The 16,767-nt window shown below is 41.5% G+C and overlaps 1 protein-coding gene across 1 annotated transcript; it reads right to left on the bottom strand.

Annotated features, from left to right (window-relative positions):
* Positions 1-8,797: 8,797 nt before the first annotated feature.
* borcs5 (BLOC-1 related complex subunit 5) lies at positions 8,798-15,203 on the bottom strand. Its single transcript, XM_004564466.3, has 4 exons — positions 14,773-15,203; positions 14,343-14,486; positions 11,705-11,862; positions 8,798-10,542 (listed from the first exon to the last, which is right to left on the bottom strand). Exons 1-4 carry the CDS (start codon positions 14,828-14,830, stop codon positions 10,309-10,311), a joined length of 594 nt encoding a protein of 197 aa, XP_004564523.3. The 5' UTR covers positions 14,831-15,203; the 3' UTR covers positions 8,798-10,308.
* Between the last annotated feature and the right edge of the window lie 1,564 nt (positions 15,204-16,767).

A 16,767-nucleotide genomic window follows, 5' to 3' on the forward strand; every position in this document is an offset into this window, starting at 1 on the left:
ATCAATCAATTATAGATACTCCTAATCATAACTTGTTATGTGGATAAGGCACACCTGCAGAGGTCAGGCTTAAGTTTGCCATTGAAGATCTAGATGATGTTCAGTGGCAAAAAACGAGAAGGCTCCTTCTTAAGGTGTGGCTGACAGTCATTCTTTGCTGGATCATCAACTTACCTTATTGGTAATTGATAATTGTGTGTTTCCCTGTGCACAGGTCTTCCCTGATGTTCCATCCCTTGTGTATAGTGAGTATATTGTGTTGAGAGAGAGTTGTTTCGTTTCTCATTGGATTTGTGGATTTCCCCCCTTGCCTTCTCTTCCTCTGAATATACCTTCTGCTAAATCTTGTGTAATTAATATTGCCCGAGAATAAACCTTTCAAATCTGTAGACGTGAGTTTAGCTTTTGAGTCCTGCCCCCCTGCTCAAGATGTGACAGCACTCTTGGAAAAAGAGAAATGTTGAGTATGATCTAAAGACCACCATTCCTGCAGTCAAGCACAGCGGTGGAAACATTATGTTTTGGGACTGTTTTTCTCTTAAGGGTACAGGACAACATCACTACATTGAGGGACCAATGGACAGGGCCATGTACTGTAAAATCTTGGATGAGAGCCTCCTTCCCTTAGCCACAACATTGAAGAGAGGTCGTAGATGGGTCTTCCTTCATAATAGTGACCCAAAACATACCACCAAGGCAACAGAGAAGTGACTGAAGAAATGCATAAAGGTCAAGGATTGGCCTAGCCAGTCTGTAGACTTCAGTCCAAATAAATCCATGGAGGGAGCTGAAGCTTCGAGTTGCAAAGCAGCAGCCGAGAAACTTAAAGGATTTAGAGCAGGGGTTTCAAACTAGCAGCCTGGGGGCCACTTGTGGTCCACGTCACCCCTACTTGTGCCCCGTATATTGACTTGAAGAAATATAATGCAATGGCCCTTGAAGTGGGGAGGATTTGTTTGTTGTTGAGTGCAATGTTAAAATAATTTATTTAAAAAGCAAAAAACTTATTTAATATGAAGGCAATATGAGCACAGAGTACAAACATGTTGAGGGATTGGCTGTGTTAGTTCAGTGAGCGAGTTATTTGTAAGTTTTCACTAGCAGTCAAAAACTAATGTGTACACTTATGCCTGCTTTTTTATTTTGTTAAATACGAATAAAATCATAGCAGAAGTGTCGCCACATGTCTGACATAAAGAGAGTAGCAATGTGTTTATTTGGTAGTTCAATGAAAGGCTTCAGGTAGTTAAGAGTGAGAAATGAGAGCCGTTTGGAAAGAATCCATACATGTAAATGTGTTTTACACTCTGATCATGAATGGCTTTGGAAAACACTATCTGATAGGGTTAAGGTTAAGGTTAGGGCTGGAATAGATGGCTGAGGGTGTGTTACCACTGCGAGCGGCGTCCTATTGCATTCAACTGAGAATCTGCAGCGTATCATAAGGACGCTGAAGGGTACCTTTCACGTTACTATGAGACGCCTCGGGACGTGACAAATCGTTGGTATGTTATGCACTGAGAATGAGAACGCTCTGCCTGAGATGTGTGCAAACCTGATGAACAACTACAAGAAGCATTTTACTACTGTCTCGATTCATGCTCAATTACTCAGGTAAGCAAATCCCAGAAAGTTGATTCCGTTCATCTGGATGTTGCATTTTCAGTGTTTCTCCCACAGGAAACACAACATCCAGATAAACAGAATATCAGCTTTCTAGGATCTTACCACTGTGTTTGCCAAAAACAGTGATGTGGTTTTTTTTGGATTTTCGGTTGATATTCTATCTCTTCCTGTTAAAATGAAATTACAGTACACCATTCAGTTCTAATGTTGACTGGGTGACCAGATGGAGAACCATTTAGAGATTTCTTCAATCATCAGAATGTGTGACGCACATCTAAGCAAACAGTTTGATCCACCATTACCAGTACACTCAAATACCTTTGGTCAGACATAACAGTCACTGGGACAACTAACCAGAGATACAACACTGCTTCTACACAGGATAATCAGAAAAATAGCCTTAATAAGATCTTCACCCTTTCAGCGGTCTATAGGTAAATATTTGTCACAGGAGGTTCTAATGTTACTCACCTACTGCTCATTACTCCTTTACAAACTGAGAGATCAGATCCAAACAGCTAGGCGTGTATTTCAGAGATTAAACAGCAGCAGAGTGAATGTGTTCGTTAACATGCGCATGTCCTTCTGAACGCAGCTACAGCAGTGAATGACAAAACATGTCGTCTCCTGTAGCAGCTCTGTGTCCTTCATAGCACAAATGTGCAATGAAGCAACAAAGGGCTTTATTAGATGTCCCCGGATAAATCTGGTCTGAGGCACAATTCGTCTTTCTACTACACCAGAAATGTTTGGCTGCAACTCAAGAGGGAGGATCCACTGGGTGTCTATCACTGGAGGGGACTGCCTACAAGTTTCTTTTTAAACCATGTAGGTTGATTCTTCAGAATGAAAGTCGATACATTCAATACAGGCATTCGTCTAAAAACAACCTTTGCTTTTCCTCAAACTACTCACAGGTACAATATTTACAACAGTTCTGGGCCACATGGCTTCAACCTGATAAGACGATGATTTTTTTTGTAGAAAAAAAATCTCACAGTCATCTCCAAGCAGACCTGCCATGTCTTTCTTTATATTCAGTCATATATTGTTTACAATGGGACCCTTATACTAAATATGGCCAAAGGTTTAAATAATAAGGCATTTTAAAAAATAACAAAGATTCCTCTGAAGCAGCTTGTTCAGCTGACTTCAGTTTACTTTTATTTAGATAGCACCAATTCACAACAACAGCTGACTCAGTTTTATTTTGCAGAGTAATGATGCTACAATATTAGAGAGGAAACCCCAACAATCACACAGTCTGCTCAGAGAGAAAGGAAAACTTCTGGCAGGTCCTCGTGGAGGTGCAGACCTCTGCTGGGACCTGTTGGTGGGTGGAGAAGAAATGCTCTGTTAGGTCCCAGACCCAAGTATGTCAAACAAATATATTGTTTTTTAGTTATCAAATAATCAGTCAATTTTTAACTGTTCAGAATAATAGACAGACAAAATTGTTCCTATTAGTTGCACAGTTACTGTTTTCAGTCTCAGCTGATCAGCTCAGTATTATTTTATTTCTTTGGATAGGAATTACGAGGGGAAAATGCATGTCTTAGATTCCAAGGAAGCTTCTGTACTTTTACTTCATGTCTTGTGCAACCAACATCAAAATGGCACATTCAGTTTCCAGTCACAGAAAACAATCTTCACTCTGGACTAAAAAAGTTATTTTATTATTTACTTTTTGGAAAATAAATTAATTTATAGTTTAATCACAATCAGAAGTTGGAAGCAGATATGAAAGATAAATAAAATGACTTCTGTCATTCACATAATTATCTGAACTCTGTGAATTATTTTCTTCTTTAAATGAGCACAGAGACATAAAACATAACAATTATCTGGCAAATTTCCACTCTTATTGCAGAAAAACAACCAGTGCCGGTTCGTATTTTTGACCTGAGAGATGATGGGGATAAGAGGCCTGGACTTATTTTTATGTTTCTAATTTTAAGTGGGTAAAACAGGAAGGAAAAAGGCAGCAAACCAGCCTTTGATTTATATTCAAATGAGAAGTATACAGAGGAAATTGGATTTCTCTTTCATTTCAGAGAATGAATTTCCTGGTGGCAGATCGTATTGTATCATCTTGTGGCGTTAATATCCAGCTCTGAGCATCGGTAGCTGCTCTTCATTACAAAGACTTGGAGGAACTTTTACACCTCCTTGCTGCATAAATGCAATGACAATTTCCATTTCTGTTCCAATGTTCAAACAATACCCCCACGGCCATTTAAGACATTTTTTAACCCATTTGAATTTACACATGAAAGGCGATAACATATCAAAGGAGTTCTACTTTAAATTCAAACAGAAAAGTTGTCTCTGCCTTATGTACCATATGTCAACGAACTGCGCTAATTCTGCACCTCAAAGCAATCCAGCCGGAGGAGGATCCTTTTGTAGGTGTAATTGAGTTTGGGGTGTTTATACGCTGATGAAAAATTCAACAACATACACAAGAACTCTAATCAGACCACACTGGCTCAAGGGGGGAAGAAAAAAAAACCCGACCACCAGCCACTCGCCATTAGCAGCGAGCTTTTTCTGAGGCAACATCCTTTAATCACTGATTCTGATTTAGTCTTTAAGTTTGGTCCGTATGTGGTGTAAACCCCAGTGGGAATCACCAGGCTTCCAGGCTTCTGTGATGTTGCTCATCCAAGCACACACGAAGGAAGCTGCAAGTTGATACCACAGCACCCTATGTAACTCTGAGGACCAGCCAAGGGCGCCAACAGATTTGTTCCTTTCTATTTTTCATGCTTTAGTAGTAGAAATACATATTAAAATTTAGTACAATACATGCACAGTCAATACAAAATACAGTAAGCTGACAGCCATATCAAAACACAGGAACAATGTCAGGAAATTGTTCTTAGTATGCTCTTCAACTACTGTCAGACATGTGCTAAAGAGAACCTGTTATTCTCATTTCAAAGTCTTTATTTTTATTCTTGGACTCTACCAGAGTAGTTTGTCGTAATTTAAAGTTTGTAATAATCCCTGTTTATCTTATTATTCAACCTTGATTTTCACTATCAGAAAAAAAGCAGTTTGAGTTACTCTGATCTTTCTTTAGATTGGCTGCAGCTCATAAACAGAAGCCTGGTTCTGCCTGCGGTTTCTTCCTGTTAAAAGGGATATTTTTCACTTTCCACTGTCGCCAAAGTGCTAATACTGAGTCTTATGATTGATGGAGTTTTGGCTGTTTTCTCTTTATTTAGGATCTTCATCTTCACCTTGAGGCAACTGTTGTTGCAATTTGGCGCTATATAAATAAAACTGATTTGAACTGAATTCCTGCTTCCATCTTTCCGCTGTAGTACCCTTGGGCAAGATGCTCTCTAATGCACCCATCTGTGTTCGACTGTTAGAGAATCAGTGTTTTTACCATACAGGTCTGGCAGTGGGGAAAACTGTTTGGGGCAGTCTGTAGTCTAAGGCTCACGGAGTTTCCTTGCAAATATTTTTATGTCATTATTTGGGATTGAATGTGGGCACTGCCACTGTAACAGTGTACATTCTGTCCACTCACCAGCCACTTTATTGGGTATACCTTGCAAGTATCTGGTTGGATCCTCTTTTGCCTTTAGACCTGACTTAATTCTGTGCGGCACAGATCCAACAAGATGCTGGAAACATTCCTCAGAGATTTCGATCTATGTTTTTTTTTTTTTTGTTTTTTTTTTTTTTTTTGCCTGTCCTGTTTGGCTCTTTTGTCATCAGAATTGTTGTCTAAAGGCAAAGAAAGATGCCCAACGGATTTACTTTACCAAACTGACCATCCCAGCCTTGCCGTAATGGTCCATTTGATTCACCTTTTATTGTTTATTTTATTTTCACTTACTGAATACGGGACAGACTTGACTGGGGGAAAGAAGGGGAGAAAGAAAGAGGGAAAGAGAAACAGCTGAGAAGAGGGACGGGGGAGAAGGGCAAAAAACAAAAACCAACAGAACGGGCAGAAAAAAAAAAGCATATATCAATCACCTGGATCACCTGCTGAGAAAGAAAAAAGAAAACAAGCAGAACAGAACAAGAGTAATAGAATAAACAACATCACAATGATATATGGGAATATGACAGTAAATACTAAATATTAAACATTATTGTGCAGCACATAAGATCAACAGAACACAGTGTGCTTTGAGGTAGGAGCCAAAAAGGGTGTAGTTTGTGGGTGTGATCACCCGTGTGTACACCTGTGAGCATGGACGCGCTTGTTTTTTTTTTAAAAAAGGTTCCTTCATGTAATGATCTGCTAGAAGGTGTGGGGGGGGGGGGGCCACAGCCCCGTCCTCCAGGGTATGAAGCAGGTATGGAGGAGATCAAAACTCCAGACATCCAGAGGCCCCCAGAACACAAGAGACCAAGGAAGACCAACAGAGGGGCAGCCGCGCCACTGTCCCAGAAAGAGCTGAGGAGAGTCCCAGATGAGGGCTCACTCAGCAGCCGCGGAGCAGAAGCCAGGGGGAGTTGCAGTGACGCGCTCGTGAGCTCCGCCGGCAGCCAGCCGTGCCTGAGTGACCGAGCCCCAGGCCGAGAGGCCGGGGGCACCCCACCTCCGAAGTGGCCCGAGCGAGCCCCAGGCTCCAGGCCCCGATAAGCGGCCGCCAAGGAGTGAGCCAGTGTGTACCTGGACGCCCATCCCCGGACACAAAGAACCACCAACGCACCGATGTCTGAGGGGGTCCGCCACTGGCAGGGGAAGTGGTGGTAGGGGGAGATAGGCCTCCAAACCTTGGAGGGCCTGAGATGTCCCCAGAGAGGTGGCGTCTGATACCCAACCTGACATATAGACACAGACATACAGGCACACACAGATACAAACATCCATTCCCACCCTCATGCTCTCATATGCACTTACTCCACACTCAACCAACGTGGAGACAGACATAAAGAGACGCTGTACACACGATCACACTCCCCAAGCGTACTCTACAAACCGGGTCTAGGTGCCCCCGCCCCTGGAGGGGAGAACTGCACCCAGACCCAGGTGGTGTTTCCCTTTTCCCTTCGGTGGGGGGAGGCAGACCGCCCCGACTCCGCAGCAGCAGGAAGGCTCCACACTCCAGACCGCAGTCGGACGGCCAACTCCTCCTCCTAGTCCTAGCCCCCCTGCTCCAGCAGGTCGCAGAGAACGGGGGTGAGAGAAGACTCCAAACCTCCCTCCACCCGCTCATTGTAGTGTTGATGCATGTGTGTTTTAAGGTGCATTTAAAACCCAGGAGGGCTTGGAGCTACCTGCCAAGGAGCAGCAGGTAAGCGCATGGTCCCTCCTGCTAGCCCTCAATGTCTATGTGTATTTAAAATTGAGAGGTGGGCAACGACCCCAGGGGTGAGGTGTACACCCTGATGGTAATTTGGATTCCGTGTATCGTGCCCACCCCCAAGATCCTATATGTATGTGTAATGAGAGTGTGAGTAATGTGAATGTCTAAGTTGTGGGATAAAATTGAGGCAGAGGCAGCCAGAAGGGGACAGGGGGGGGGGGGGGGGGGGGTAGCCTCCTCTGCACCCTGGTGACATACCCCTACTCCAAGGCCCTGCATGTGTGGGTGGTTGTGGTGGAGCGGGAAGAGGGAGGCAGCTGGAGATGGGGAGGGAAGGAAGGGAGGGGCAAGTGACCCCTCCCTGGGGTCACTTGCCTGTGTGCTGTCATGATCTATGTTAACATGACAGCACACAGATTTGTGGCTGCACATCAATGATGTGAATCGCCCGTTCCACCACATCCCAAAGGTGCTCTGTGGGATTGAGATCTGTTGACTGTGGACGTCCTTTGCGTACAGTAAGGTCATTATTATGTCTAAGAAACCAGTTTGAGATTAACTGAGTTTTGTGGCATTGGACATGGTCAGCAACAATACTCATGTAGGCCGTGACGTTTCATTGATGCTCAGTTGGTGGCCAAAGAGAGCCAAGAAATCACTACCACATTTATGCACATTTCTGACCCTACCATCCAAATGTTGCAGCAGAAACCAAGACTCATTAAATTAAACCAGACTGAAGAAGTCACTTGGGTGAGTGACGAAACGTTTCTCCCACTGAAAACGTTACGTCCAGACGAACAGAAACCTTTGGAAACCAGGCAATGTATTTCTAGTCTTCTATTTTTGTGAGACTGTGTGAAAAGTAGCCCCAGTTTCCTGTTCTTAGCTAACAGGAGTGGCACACAGTGTGGTCTTCTGCTGTTGTAGCCCATCTGCATACCTCAGTTGTAACAAGTGGCTATGTGAGTTACTTTTGCCTTCTCATAAGCTCGAAGCAGTCAGGCCAATCTCTTTTCATTTCTGACATTAATGCATTTTCACCCAGGTAAAATGCGTGAGCTTAGAGCCTAAATTACCAGACTTTTGCCCATTTTCCTAGAAATGTTTTCTCTTCCTCAGAGAAATATAAACAGGAAATGGGTACACTCGCCCACTAGCTTTGGTCCAGCTCAAAATTGAAACAGCACTAATCAAAAATCTCCAAAGCAGCAGGTTATTGGAAGCTGTTATTGTTTCTGAGATTTTTTATACAATAAAGAAGATTAAAAGTCAGATATTAAAACACAGGAAAGAAGTAGCATCCATTAAAGCTGGTCGATTGAGCATTTATGCCACAGGCTCTGTTAGTGATTGGTGTAACATATGTTTTGTTTTTTATTATTATTATTATTATTGAAGTTCCTGCCTTCACAACACTTAATTCATTATTTTGCCTAATGCTTTCCTGCCCATGCAGGATTAGGATTATCATTGATTAAATGTAAAAAATTAAATTAAATTAAAGTTGTGAAAAACAGACATTAGAGTCCAAAGTGGTGTCTTTAAGTGCTTAATGTAATTTATCAGCAGTCTTCAGTACAGTCGATTTATTATCAGACACAACAAACTTCGAAATTATTAAGACAATTTCACATTCCCTTTTAAAAAGTGATTAACAGATTCAACTAATGTTATCGCTCTAAAGCACTACAAATGTTGATCAGGGTAAATAAAACACTAGGGCTGCACAGTGAGGGCAGCTAAGCTTTAATCTTAACTTGAGGTTTTCATTGCTGTTAGACATGAGCATCCATCACTGTTAAAAAGGATATGACATAAATCAGTGTGTTATAAACTCTGTTCTAACCACAAATGAAGCTCTGACACAAGGAATGAAAAATAAAAACAGGTGGCCTCGCAGGAGAAAGCTGTTTTATTTATTTTTACAGTGACAGTGAGCATGTACAAGCTAACAATCATTCACTCTCAAGTCCTAACATCCACACTCAAACAGCTGTTTATGGGCAATGAGACACTCAGCCAGTGAAATGTGTTATACATGCACCACCTAGTGGACCAACATGTCCTCACTACAGCTGCTGCAAAGTGTTCAGGGCCACCTTAAAGCCAATTTCTAAATTAGTTTTACTGGCATTTACACACACACAAAGGTCAGTGATGCATCAAGAAGAGAAAAAGTGTCTATTTTCTACCTAAAAGAAAATAAATTGTTGAGAGCATGTTACACAGGCACGTCTTCTTGACAGCTTTTTTCTCTGCTTTCTCTTCTTAAAAAGAATAGAGGCAGTGAACATGAAACCACATAAAATCCCAAATCCATCCCCTGTAAGGGTAGCGAACATGGCAACTACTCAGTAGATGAAGCCATCAAGTTAACCTGATCAATTTCCCCAAAGAGATCAAAATATAGCAAACTGTTATTACATTTCTGCTTATTAACAGGTCAGCATGTAAACCTTTGGTGTGCAGACCAACAGTCAAAGTTAATGCTGACATTTGGTGCAGTGATCTGAAAGCCTTTTTTGTAACAGAAGTCAGAATCCAAATGTTTTGTGTCCACCTCAATTTACGTGTTTTTATCCTTCCTTACGAAACCTGAGCTATCAGCGTCTATATACAGTCCAAACTTTCTATTTTTCACATATTTTGATTGTGAACAGGCTTGTCACAGCTGCTCAAGCAAAAGTATCCATTTAAAGTCTCCCTTCCCACAAAAACCCAAGTACACAAGATTTCTGATTTTACTTCCACTGCACAATTTCGATGCTCATTATGCAATAATACTTCTTTTTGCTCTTTATATCCCAAAATGAAATTTTAACATTGCAAAGAATGCACACAAGCACTTCCAGGATGGGATATGATGACAAAGTAACTCAAACATCATGATTACAAACACACATTTGTAACGATCCAAAACTAACGCATCACAAATTATGGAGCAGGTGGCAAGTGTTAGGAGGCTGTCCACAAACCTCCAGATCAGCAGCTTTAGATGTTTTTATGTTGCTCACATTCATATCAGAATCTTTAAAACATGCAAAACATCTCAACAACTCCCAGCTTGATTCCCTTGGGTCACGTGTCACGTGTACCTATGAATGCACCCAGAAGGTTATTGATCAGGATAGCTTGCAGGTGTGAAAATGTATTTGCTGATCTATTGATTACTGGCATGTGTGTTCAGCAAACCCGGCTGCAATAAATAAAAGAATACACATAATTGTTTGTGACTTGGAGAACGAACCCAAGCAGCTGCAATCGCACACAGCCAAGCTGCAGGCCTCTTTAAATGTTACAAGTCTTAGATTCTCTCCAGCTGGACAGAGCTGCTGTTCCTCCTGGATGGAGAGTTGCACAGAGACTCAGGTAGGAAGCAGCTGTGTTTATTTTCAAGAGTCTACTTGGTGGCGGATTCCCCATCAGGCCTCATGCTGAAGGGCTCCAGGCGTTCACTCTCAGGCAGCATGTTGTTGAGGCGCTCCATCAGCGGCACCGTCTGGTCGATTCCCATCTGGATGCGTCTCAGGATCATGGACATCTCGTTGACCTTCTGGATCTGCTCGGCGTACTTGGCATACCGTTTCTGGCGTTCCTGCATTATACTGAACAAGGTTTCCACCGACATGTCCATCTGCAGAAAAACAGATAAGATAAGATAACCTTTATTAGTCCCACACGTGGGAAATTTGTTTTGTCACAGCAGGAAGTGGACAGTGCAAAAGTTATGAGGCAAAAATTAGAATACAATAAGAATAAATACAGTACACAACTGTACAGAATAGAATAAAATAAAATACTATATACAGTAGAATAAAATAAAATAAATATACAATAAGATAAAAATAGAATACAAATACAAATACTATATACAACTGAGTAAAAATAATAATATAAATAATATATATATAAATAATAATAATATAAAAATAATAATATAGAGTAAACAGAGGTGAAAAAAACCAAAATGTCCTTTTAATTTGATTATTTATTTATATTCTTTTCATTTTTCTTCTACGATATGTAACAATTTTAGATTGATAAGGAGGCCCAATTTTATTTTAATGCACAGACTTGTACATGTTTATTGTTTTTGTGAGCAGCTGTGTGCTTGCACTGAATTGTGGTTCAGCATTACTGTTTATCTATTCATTAAGAACATTCCACTGTGTCTTTAGTTAAAGGAGGTAATAAAGAAAGCACAGAGGCTCCTTTCCCGAGTATTTAGGGAATCTGTCCAGCTCTTAATACAGCTGCCCTGTGGACATTTGAGTCACTTCTCTCAGTTAGGAAACTTTCTAAGTAAAACAGACTATTCCCACCCACAACTGAGTTAATGGAGATTATATGGCTATAGGTCAAATCTGCAGAATGGCCTCATTCTCCTCACCTGGTCTTCTCCCTGACCTTTTCTTAGTGCTTTCTGTTTTACACCCTCCACACCTACCATTTAGCAAGTGCACACCCTGCAGACTTGTTCCATCTAACTGTATATTGTATATTTAATTGGGATATTTTGAGTTTATTTAAACATGTTTGTGGTCTTTGTGAGTGGCTCCATAGTGTAGTGGTTTACACATGCACCCAACAAGCAAGAGATAAACGGCTCAGTCCTGGGAGGAGACGGAAATCCCTTTGGTGCTGCGTCACAAAGAGAATCTGGAGTAAAAATCTGCCCTTGTAGAGAGAGCAGCCAGCCTGTGACAACAGCCAGCAGTGCTTATGGTACTGGTACAAAATATGTTTACATCCCATGTAGTTAATATAGTTATTTAAGGACTTAAAAACAGTCTTACCTCTTTGATCCTCTTTACAAGAGCATTCTGGTCGAAAGCCACAGCCTCAGCACACTGGTGTAGGTGGTCCTGGTACCGGATGCAGAGCTGCAGAACCTGAGCGGTGTCCAACCTTTCAAGACACACACTGCTGGGTGACGTCTGGCCGCTCAGCACTCCTGTGGAGAGAAAAGCCAAAAAATGACTTACTTGAACATGCAGGAACACGGTAACACTTGACAACAGTGTAACACTTGGTAATTACAGTAATTAGCAATGCACAGGATGTGACAGAGCTTTGCAGGCTGCTATTTCAGGAGTGTGCCTACACAGGAACTTTGGTTCATTATCAGCCTTCTAACACAGTGCTAATAGGTTGCAGCGGCATTCAGCTCCACTACACAGAATTTTAAAATGAACTGATTGGAATCAAGATGAAAACTCAGCACATGTGAAAACTGAAAAGAAGGATGCCAGACAAAACATCTGAAGAGAGTAATGAAGGCGTACCTCAGGTGATCACAGAAATCCAAACACTGTTACACTGCCTTTACAGCTAATGTTGCAGTGCGAAGTTATTTAGTTTTCTATTTTTCAATCAAGCAAAAAATAAATAACTAAATAAAAACTGTGGTCACTATGCAGTCTATGTATTTCAGCTAACGTGTACATTGCACCAAATTGGATTTGCTGCCACTTGATAAATGTAAAAATACAACATAGGTCATATATTGTGCTACGGATGCATTTAAATGCATATTCTGTTATTTACATCAATTATTTCCAGGACCCAGTGCACCAGCGTAGGGTCTGACAGTGAGTCCAAGGATTTTATTCCGATACCCAATGGGAGTGAGGTTGCTGTCACATGCACTCGGAGTGTACCTGCTCTCATCTTTTCACAGATGAGAGCAGGTACACTACGAGATGGACCTGCCAATTCGGGTATTTAATGGCCAACGGTGCCAAGCAGTAAGCACAGGGCCCGCTAGAACATGCTGGGCCCTCAGGCTACCATCATGAAGTATGTTTCGCATTGTTTTTTCAGAGACATTCACATCAGTGGCCTGCTGGAGGTTATTTTGCAGCTCTGGCAGTAATGATTGGTTATGGACCTTCTACAACCCTGTCCAGTTCTCCTAGAGTAAGAGTCTGTCTCCCGGAATCTCCTCCATGCTCTTGAGACTGTGCTGGGAAACACAGCAAACCCTCTGGCAAAAGCACGTATTGACGAACCAACGTGGAGGAGTTGGACCACCTGTGCAACCTCTATATCTATCTATATATCTTTAAGAGAGAGAAATTGTAACAAATATCAAATCAAATCAAATCACTTTTATTGTCACATCACATGTGCAGGTACATTGGTACAGCACATGTGAGTGAAATTCTTGTGTGCGAGCTTCACAAGCAACAGAGTTGTGCAAAAAACAATAATGTAAACAAGCAAAATACAAGAATGGCTACATCTGAAACTAATAAATATATGTACAATATATAATAGTATATGCATTTCTGGATGTGTATACTAAATATTTTTCTACGTGTGTGTGTGTGTGTGTGTGTGTGTGTGTGTGTGTGTGTGTGTACACATATTTTACAAATTAAATAGAGTAAACAATAAATAAAATATATAAAAATATTCAGAGTTGAGACATGTATCAAATATATCATTATAGTTCTTTAGACATACTTTGGGTCACCAAAAAGAACTAGATTAACTACAAAGGGGGCAGGGATAGCTCAGTAGGTAGAGTGGTGGCCCTATGATCGGAAGGTCGGGGGTTCGACTCCACTGAATGGCTACCCTGAGGTACCCCTGAGCAAGGTACCGTCCCTACACACTGCTCCCTGGGCGCTGCACTGGCGGCTGCCCGCTGCTTCACTGGGTGAATGGGTTAAATGCAGAGGAACTATTTCCCTATGGGGACTAACACGCACACTTTACTTTACACTTTACACATGTAGTAAAATTAAGGTAATTATAAACATACCATGTATTTACCAATATAAGTTAAGATATAAGAAACACAGAAATCACTTTTTTGGCACAACATCAGTCCTTGTAAATAGGAATGCAAAGATCTGGTACTGTATTTTTATTTCATTTAATTGAAATCGGTCCAAAACTGACTTGGGTATGGGACATGAGTCAATCTTGCCCTGTGTTTACTCCACCATGCAGCAGCACACCGGGTGGTATACTGCTTGTTTTAAACTCTGGCCATATTTAATATGGGGCGATCGTGGCTCAAGAGTTGGGAGTTCGCCTTGTAATTGGAAGGTTGCCGGTTCGAGCCCCGGCTTGGACAGTCTCGGTCGTTGTGTCCTTGGGCAAGACACTTCACCCGTTGCCTACTGGTGGTGGTCAGAGGGCCCGGTGGCGCCAGTGTCCGGCAGCCTCGCCTCTGTCAGTGCGCCCCAGGGTGGCTGTGGCTACATTGTAGCTTGCCATCACCAGTGTGTGTGAATGGGTGGATGACAGGTTGTGTAAAGCGCTTTGGGGTCCTTAGGGACTAGAAAGCGCTATACAAATACAGGCCATTTACCATTTAATATGAGCACCCGCCACTAAAACCCTATACCCAGATCCTCTTTTACAGTCTCTTAAAGTGCCAAACAAAAATCCGTGACAGCACTCCGGAGACTTAAACGTTACCTTTCAAAAGCGGCTGAAATGTAGGTATCTCCTGAAGCTTGATGACATCTGGGTCGTTGTGGATATTTCGCATTGACTGAGTCCCCTGAGCCACAACCACAATATCATCCATCTTTGCCTTCTGTTTTGCTGGAGATGGCACCACTGCAACGACAGAAATGTAATGAAAACCAAATCTGAAGCACAGCACATGTGGAATATGTGTAACTTTTAAAAAGCTCAGTACCCACACAATTTGACAGCAGGACTTTCATTATTATATGTATACTACTAGTAGTGATGCTACTACTGGAGGGTGAACGCAAATAGGATTTGTAATACCGATGACTGTTGGTGCAGGTGGCTTGACATATAATCCTAACCTCAGCTCGGTTTACTTTTCATTAAAACTAACCTTAACAGAGAAAACCACCACGGCAGACAGCCTTACCTGATGAGCTGTAATCGGAATGTTTGTGCTCCGCATCTCCGCTCTGTTCCGCTCCCATGGTGCTGACGTTAGGTTAGCAAACTAGCAGTTAGCTTCAGTTAACGTTTTCAAAAACCAGTTTGTGCAGAGTTCATACGGTCTACAAACGGACCCTAAATAACTACTGGACCAAGTATGTAGGACCAGAGGAAGTAAAAGGGCTGTGGGCTCACCGGTTTAGGCTAGCTACTAATTGGCAGCTAGGATGTGTTACAAACGGGGTTACCGGAAGCTCGTTTGATAAATGAATCCCGAGCAAATGTTTTTCAATGTAGCGATTTAGCTCTGAATAATTAAGAAATATCTGCATGACAGCACAACAAAAATGCCTGTGAGCAGACTTCAATTCGAAACGAGGATACACTTCCGTAAATAGTGATCACGGGGTCTGCTTCTTAGCTGTAAAGTGCTCAATATTACCGCCCCCTACTGGTGGCCAGGTCGCATATACAGCCTTATTGTACGTATATTTATGTCTAAGGCTCTGCGTAAACAAGACTGTATCTCAACAAAAAATGTCAGTGGAGCCCCTACAAAGTGCTATTTTTTATTTCAAGTTATTTATTTTGTAGTTTACTGTGAATACTTTCAGATGCAAACAGCCATCACAGAAATAACTCAGCTACTCAGCTACAACCTTTACTTCCACCTCACTATTATTAAGATCTTTTTATAACCAGGTCTCATTGCTTTTCAAGCTATGCAGTATGGAGTCTTTAACACTTTGCTACTTTTTAATATCTACAGTAAATTGTATCTTAATGTTGAATCAGCAAGAATTTCAGTGAATCACAAAAATATAAAACACATTGCTGTGTTCTCAATTATATGGTAGCTGTGTGCATCCTAAATTCAATTTAGCACTAAAATTATGTTATGACTGTATCTATCCTGTGCATACATAATAAGTTATTTGCATATTAATGCGACAGATGGTCAGGAGGTTGATATCACAGTATCTTCTACACTACATCTTATTAGCACAAATAATTTGTCTGCAGTAGACAAAATATCTGTCATGATCCTGGGTCTTTTGACCCAGCGTTTTAAGTTTTGAGTTTATTTTGTTCATTAGGTTATCTAAGTTCATTTGTTATTAGATTCCCCTTGTGTATCCAACCCCGTTAAGTCTCCCTTGTCCTTCATGTGCTTCATGTCTGTGTTTCTTATGTTGTCATGTTTGCGTTTCATTGTTTCCCATTTTATTTTGAAAGAGGTCCTGTGTTCCTGCATTTTGTTTTACTCTTCCCCTGTGGCGTTATGTTCATGTTGTATCTACTGTGCCTTTCTGTTCCATGTTTCAGGTCCTTATGTTCTGTCTCCCCAGTCTGTTAAGTTTACATATCTTGAGTTCCGTCAGTGTGTTTCCTGTTTTACTTTCACAGTCTGTCCTATGTTAATGTTTCTAGTTTTGCTTCCCTTGCCTCGTCCTGCCTAATTACTCTCAGCTGTGCTCTCCTCCTGTAGCTCATTCCCCCTCGTTATCCCTCAGTGTATTTAAGTCCCATGTTTCTCTTTGTCAGTGTTGCGTCCTCCCTCATAGCTGTGTGATTTTTCCCTGTGGCTCATTGTGCTTTCGTTAGTTTAGTTTAGTATTGTTTTTCGTGTCCCACGCCAGCAATAAAGCTGTGTTTTTTTGAGTTTACTTTTTGTCTCTGTGAGTTTGCGTTTGGGTAATATCACCTTATGCACCTTCATGGGCTCTGTAATTTGTACATGGCAAATAATATAAAACAACGATATTATGCTTTTATCATAACTCAATCCACAATGGTACTGGGTAATGGGTAGTAAAGCAGAATTTGTTGCATTTAAATGGGAAACACTTTTTAAAAAAGGCTGAAAATATAACAGCAACACATCACACTTATTAAACTTAGTGGATTTAATGAACAGAGCATTTTCCAACTTCAGTGGTAACATTTACACCAATAACTTCAAAGTGCCTAATGGGAG

Source organism: Maylandia zebra, linkage group LG7 (genome assembly GCF_041146795.1).
Source record: "Maylandia zebra isolate NMK-2024a linkage group LG7, Mzebra_GT3a, whole genome shotgun sequence".
NCBI classification, from domain to species: Eukaryota; Metazoa; Chordata; class Actinopteri; order Cichliformes; family Cichlidae; genus Maylandia; species Maylandia zebra.

Bases quoted from the DNA above. Each gene is read 5' to 3' on its own strand.
- borcs5 (XM_004564466.3), bottom strand. From the start codon at position 14,830: ATGGGAGCGGAACAGAGCGGAGATGCGGAGCACAAACATTCCGATTAC. The intron at 14,487-14,772 runs GTAAGGCTGTCT...CTGTCGTTGCAG, and splicing joins TTCCGATTACAGCTCATCAG to TGGTGCCATCTCCAGCAAAA. The intron at 10,543-11,704 runs GTAAGACTGTTT...GTTTTTCTGCAG, and splicing joins TTGTAAAGAGGATCAAAGAG to ATGGACATGTCGGTGGAAAC.